The 7,147-nt window shown below is 39.6% G+C and overlaps 1 protein-coding gene across 1 annotated transcript; it reads right to left on the bottom strand.

Annotated features, from left to right (window-relative positions):
* Positions 1–978: 978 nt before the first annotated feature.
* On the bottom strand, positions 979–2,311 carry LOC120993200. The gene is made up of 2 exons (XM_040421758.1): positions 2,213–2,311; positions 979–1,621 (listed from the first exon to the last, which is right to left on the bottom strand). Exons 1-2 carry the CDS (start codon positions 2,224–2,226, stop codon positions 1,021–1,023), a joined length of 615 nt encoding a protein of 204 aa, XP_040277692.1. The 5' UTR covers positions 2,227–2,311; the 3' UTR covers positions 979–1,020.
* Positions 2,312–7,147: the final 4,836 nt, after the last annotated feature.

Here is a 7,147-nt window from a genome sequence, read left to right as displayed (position 1 = left end):
TGGAGAGTATTTATGTCGTCAATGCAAATGGATCCGGAAAATGTCACCCTGGTGATCCAAGCTTGTGTCGTTTTACACAATTTCACCAGGATCCACGATGTTCCCTTGGATGCAGAACAGCTTTAAAATTTGACTACCACACCTGTCAATTTTGAACCAGTCCGACATGGAAGACCTGGAACAGCTGGACTAGCTGTTCGGGAACGCTATGCGGACTACTTTTGCAGTCCAGAAGGTTCATTGCCGTGGCAGATGGATGCCATCCGTGGTGGTCGTTGATTTGATCTGGTCTCTGTGTAAAAATTTCCAAATTTTGAATTTTTTTTTTAGTTAGTTCCCTTTTTAATTTTTTTAGATAGTTTAGGGACTCGCAAGACAATGTGGACCCTTGACGTGGGCTTGCGGGCTGGGGTATTTTTTGTAATATTAGCGTTAAAAATATTTATTTAAACTATTAATGGCCTATATGCACTTTTTTAATTTATCTAACAATATAGACCATGTAATATTTTAAAATGAATTTGACTAGAATGTTAAAAAAATTACAAAAATACCCTCTAATACCACATTTCCAAAACTATTCATTTTTTTGTAATTTTAATTTAAACCAAAAACAAACTCATTTTATGTAAAGTGAAGTCCCATACTTTTTATTGATTATTCCTAAAATACTAATCTTATATTTTTTAGAAAGCGTGTGTCATATATCCCTGGATTGGCTATTGACTACACTACTTCTCCCTAATTCACTAAATACTAAAATATTAATAATATAATCATTTACCCAGAGACACAACCAACACCATACTGGAGGGTATATGAGATTGTGTATAAAACCTAATTTGGTGGAGTACACTAATACCGGTGTGACCCTCCCTAGAAGATCCAGACCTTTGGACTTTGAATTTTTTTTTTTTTTAAATAAATGTTTACATTTTATAGATAAATAAAAATAATGACACAACATAGCAGATTCCAAATAACTTTTTATGAAAATATAAACCAAATTATAAAAAAAAATTATAAATCAAACAGCTCCCTTGTGTATGGACCTGTTCCCCTAAAAACAATTTGAGGGGTTGAAGAACTGCCAGGATGTGTGGGTCCTGGACCTGCAATATGTGCCACACTTTCTGAAGATGGCATTGGTAGCCTAATTTGTGCCCGTATATGGGCTTGCCTCAATTTCTCCTTATCTATAAATTGAATCACATCAAGGGGAATACTATCCCCCTCGAATAGATACAAAACAGATGCTAATGAAGATAGCACCAAAGAATGCCGTTCAGGAGGCACTCTTGATAAGGCTGGAGCCAGGCTTCTGAGAATTTTGTCCTCCGGGGTCTCCGTTTTACTTTTATTTAGGTACTCAAAGACCTGTGAATCGATAAAATCCCTCCGAGCCATCTGCGCAGTTTGTTGACTCGAAGATCCTCCCCTCCTTCGAGAACTTTGGCGCCTGGATGGCTGAGGCGGAGAAATCTCCTGCTGGCTTTCCTCCTCGGGCCTTTCTTCAGCCTCTGATGGTCCAGCATGGGGTTGAAAAGAAGCTGCAGGTGTACCAGGCTCATCAAGGTTTGTGGACGAGGACTCTTCATCGGCCTGAAGATTGTCCACTGTCCTGAAATAAATCAAAAGTACTTGTAAGTATTTTATACAAAAAAAAGCTATTGATAGATCTACCCCGATCCTCACTAATCAGCTGTTTGACAAGGCCGTGACACTGCAGCCTTTTCTCTGTTTCACTATTGTCTAATGTTGTCATTACTATGAGGTCAGATAGAATAAAGTAATATGTCATCACGCTACTCTATGACGTTTTTAAAAACTGAAGAATATCATATGGTAATGATCTATGCAGATAGGGTAACAATAGATCAGCATCAATTTTTATGCAAAACGCACATGACCTTTGAACACGGATGTGAGTGGTCCTTGGTATTCCAACCTGGGATCCTACATAGAGCAGGACAGCATGTTGTTTTATTGTTTTCAATGACGCCGTGCGCTTCGTGAGCCCCCTGCAGTACAGTAATACACTCGTGTGATCTATATGAGTGTATTACTGTACTGCAGCAGTTGCACAAAGCGCACAGCGTCATGGAAAACAATGACGCTTTGCGCTAAAACTCTCAGCAGGATGCCAGGTTAGGATACGATGGACTACTTACATCCATGTTCCCCAGTTTCCATACAGTAACTGAAAACTTACGGTCGCATGTCCATTACAGGCAGGAGGAACTGTAAGTCCTTGGTATAGAGATAGGGCTTCTTCTTGGGCTTCCCGTCGCCACTATGCCCTTTGCTGGCATTCAATTCCCGTCGGAATTATTTGTTTGACTGAAAAAAATAAAAAATAAAATTTTTCAATTTTCAATGATTTTCTTTGTTTACAATATTGCATGAGGCTACTTTCACACTTGCGGCAGAACGGATCCAACAGGCTGTTTACCATGTCGGATCAGTCCTTCCGCTATTTTGCCAGACCGCCGCTATGTCCCTATTGACTATAATGGGGACGGGCAGAGTTCTGGCGCAGCCCAGCGGTGCACGGCAAAAGGCCACAGGACTAAAAGTACAGCATATTCAACTTTTTAGTCCTGCGGCTTTTGCCATCCCCCGTCCTGTGCCAGAGCTCCACCCCCGTCCCCATTATCGTCAATAGGGACAGAGCGGCGGTCTGCCAATATAGTGGAAGGACGGATCCGACATGGTGAACAGCCTGTTGGATCCATCCTGCCGCAAGTGTGAAAGTAGCCAATATAAAAAGTGATAGGCATCAAAGGATTTAAATTTTAAAAAAGTCTGCTATGTCACTTTGCCCCATAGCTAGTCCCATAGTATCCCCTGATTACTTTTGCAAGGTCAGTGCTCCATCCTTGCAGACGTGTGCACAAAGGCCTAGCAAAGTGACACAGAAAAGTTTGCAAATGTGCAGAGATGCATTATATAAAAAGTGATAGGCATCAAAGGATTTTGCAAAAAAAATAAGTCTGCTATGTCACTTTGCACGGCCCAATGTACATTTCAGAAACCCATCTGTGATTACTTTCAAGAAGGTTCATATCAGACAGAACCATAGCTAGTCTCATAGCAACCCATGGTTACTTTTGCAAGGTCAGGGCTCCATCCTTGCAGACGTGTGCACAAGACATAAACAAAGGCCAAACAAAGTGACACAGGAAAGTTTGCAAATGTGCAGAGATGCATTACATAAAAAGTGATAGGCATCAAAGGATTTAGCAAAATAAAAAAAAGTCTGCTATGTCACTTTGCAGACGTCTGAACACTGCCCTAGAGATTGCAATCAGGGATGCTACAGGACTTGATTTTATACACAGAATGATATTACATGAATATATTAAAATGTACACTTACTAATTCCAGAACGCTTATTGGATCTACATCTGGCCCAATCTTCAGGCATCAGCTCCTGCGCCACCTCTTCCCATGCCCGGTCCTTTCGTACCCGATCATGGTACTGATCCTTTCTGGAATCCCAGATTTCTGGCCTTTCTTGTATTAACACAATCATTGTGGAGACATCTACCCTAGACATCTTGATTTTAGGGGGCTTCCAAATCGTTATGGCTAGGTAGATATGAATTTTTAAGCCACAACCAAGGCAGAGCCTACAATAAATTATGTTAATAAAAAAACGGAAACGGATCTGCGAAAATCGGAACACATACGGAAATGTTTCCGTTTGTCCTCTGATTTTTGCGGATCCATTGACTTGAATGGGGAATCGGACCGAGATCTGCGGTCAATAGTAGGACAAGCTTCATATTTTGACGGAACATAAAAACGGTAGAACGGAATCGGACAACATACTGAACGTTGTCCGTACGTAATTTTAGACCATTGAAATGAATAGATCCGCATGTATACCGCAAAAATCGTAAACGGAAAAAAAAAACGGTTGTGTGAATGAGCACTAATACTAATATATTGATAGTATAATGGTTTGCTGAATTTTTTTTTACACAGGCACTTTAACTATGTTTGATAATGGCCAATTATTTATTTGTCAACTACAAAAAATGTTATTGTTTTACATTATTTATTTTACATATGTTACCCGATAGTTATCGATCTTAAAATAAATAAAGATATGACACATCTAAGTCATTTTAAAGGCTAATAAAAAATAAATCGATTTTCTAAACATTGTTATTTTATTATTTTTTTGGATATTTATTTATGGTGTTTAGATGACCTGTTTAGGGTTGATGTATAAGTAACAATGTTCGTCGGGGATTTGAGGATCATACTTTGGCAATTGAATTTTCACCTGTGGTTTATGCTAAACAAACTCTTTAAAGTTTAATCAGCAAACTTTTTTTGTTATATTATACTAGCGCGCTCCAATTTAGTTAAAAATACTAACAAAGGACAAGAAGCACTGCATTCTCACATCACTGAAAATGTACATGCTCTAGCAGGTTCATTCATGACCTGTGAGATTCATAATGGAGTCATTGATATTTCAAAGTAGCCAGCCTGTGTTCTGAAATAAAATTATTTTTATATAGGATTGAACAAGTTTAACTAACCAGAGCCACTGTTCGATGATAAAACAATCAACTTAGCAGCATAAGGCCGTCCGTGGACCATGGTATCCCAGCCTGTAATCCAGCTGACAGCAGGAGCGCACGGCATCATTGGTTGCTTGTCACGCCCTGCCCTGTGAATGTACGGAGATCTGTCAGACTTGCTTCACATGTCTGAGTCCTCTGTTTGTTTTGATTAGTTTCTGAGCTGGAACTGCCTCTCGCAGGTGCACGAGATTGAAGGCTGATTATCTCTCCTTTATAGCCTTCCTTCTCCCTGTGATCATTGCGGGTTATAGTTCACTCTGTGTCTGCTCTGGTTTGGTGTGGAGAGCTGGTTCCAGTTCTGCTTCAGATAAGTCCCCTTCCTTGTTGTTTCTTTTGTGTGTGTGTTCTGACTAGACCCCTAGGGAGACGCTGGCGTTTGCGTCGGTTCAGACACCGCTGTCGCCTCACCCCCTACTGCTGATGTTTTGTTACAGTGTCTTTTTAGCCGAGGCACATGCTCATGTATGTGCCCGTGCCTAAATGGACTGTACACGGAACTATTAATTTCAGTGGGTCTATTACATTCCCTGGACCCGCATAAATGATGAGACATGTCCTATTCGTTTTGGGGACAAGAATTGGCATCTCTATTACGGGCTGTCCGTTCCATTCTGTATTTAGCGGAGGGCACACGGACAGCATCCGTGTTTTGCATATCAGCTCATTGCGGATCACAAAAAAGGGCATGCCCGTGTTAACAAGCACTACAAATGATAAATTCACATTTTATAGGAGTCAATATACAACATCATACGTTGCAATGCTGATAGGCATGAATGTAGTGGACTGAGCGTAAATAATAATCCAATTATTAGTTAAATAACACACTTTATACTATCTCAAAATTTTGAACTTTTAAATTGTAAACAACAGGTAAAACAATGGAGTAATATAAAACTTGCGTATAATTTTACTATTAATTTAAGAAACATCTCATGTACGATCCCAAACCAAAAACATCAAAATGCAAAAAATTATAGGCATATAGTATAATTTAGGTGCTGTCTGTATTCTTGTTCCTGGAATTCGTAGGACTGAAATAAATTATTTATCAAAAACAAATGAAACACTTTATTAACTTAAATTTTTGGTCTAATACTTTTTTCTAATATTAATTGTACTTGTAAACGGTAAACAGTTATGATTTATAAGTTTTGATAAATTAGGTTGCACTAATAATAATACTGTCTTATTGATAATCATGCTGGTAAAATGCCTCTTGTCCAACTCAGACGCTGTTTCTTTATTTCCTCTTTATTTGGCCTCTCCATGTTGCTAAGATTTGGAGGGAGTGAAGGTGCCCTTGAGGACCAGTTGGACTTCAGTTTGCCATTTGCTAGTTTTAGGACATCTGTTGACAAAGACTCTAGGTAATTCACAGACATTTTTTCATAAATGTTTCTGGCAATCCATCGATTTTTTCCTTTAGGGAAGACAATGGCAGTTCTTTTTAAGCCAATTGGCTCTGTATTTTTCTTTTGAACTCTGACCACAGCTTGCGGTCCATCGACGTTGTGGTTATGTGTCAAGGCAGCCAATTTTGTACGTGCTTCCATCCCATCAATGCCGAAGTGAGTTTGTTTGGTTCTGTACTTTAATGCTAGGTTATGAAAGTTCTCCAATGCCCCAGTATGACAATTATGAACCAGATGTGATAGATCGTTAAGAAGCTGCTGGTTTGCCACAATTTTTTTTATTTGGAGATATGGTGGCTTCTCTGTCTGAAGCCATAAAATCGGATCCTCTGTTGCTCCATCAATTGGTCCATGGGAACACTTGGAATAAAGCTCTCCTTCCCAATGGTGTTTATCTGTTATGTGCTGTAAAAGCGACATCCATTTTTCTTTTAACAGTTGCCTGTTGTCTTGGCAAGTTTGGATACTCCACCAGAAATGGAGTACAGGTCCTTCTCAAAAAATTAGCATATTGTGATAAAGTTCATTATTTTCTGTAATGTACTGATAAACATTAGACTTGCATATATTTTAGATTCATTACACACAACTGAAGTAGTTCAAGCCTTTTCTTGTTTTAATATTGATGATTTTGGCATACAGCTCATGAAAACCCAAAATTCCTATCTCAAAAAATTAGCATATCATGAAAAGGTTCTCTAAACGAGCTATTAACCTAATCATCTGAATCAACTAATTAACTCTAAACACCTGCAAAAGATTCCTGAGGCTTTTAAAAACTCCCAGCCTGGTTCATTACTCAAAACCGCAAACATGGGTAAGACTGCCGACCTGACTGCTGTCCAGAAGGCCATCATTGACACCCTCAAGCAAGAGGGTAAGACACAGAAAGAAATTTCTGAACGAATAGGCTGTTCCCAGAGTGCTGTATCAAGGCACCTCAGTGGGAAGTCTGTGGGAAGGAAAAAGTATGGCAGAAAACGCTGCACAACGAGAAGAGGTGACCGGACCCTGAGGAAGATTGTGGAGAAGGACCGATTCCAGACCTTGGGGGACCTGCGGAAGCAGTGGACTGAGTCTGGAGTAGAAACATCCAGAGCCACCGTGTACAGGCGTGTGCAGGAAATGGGC

The sequence above is a fragment of the Bufo bufo genome, chromosome 3 (assembly GCF_905171765.1).
Source record: "Bufo bufo chromosome 3, aBufBuf1.1, whole genome shotgun sequence".
In the NCBI taxonomy this organism is placed as follows: Eukaryota; Metazoa; Chordata; class Amphibia; order Anura; family Bufonidae; genus Bufo; species Bufo bufo.
This window is presented reverse-complemented; position numbering and strand designations above follow the sequence as displayed.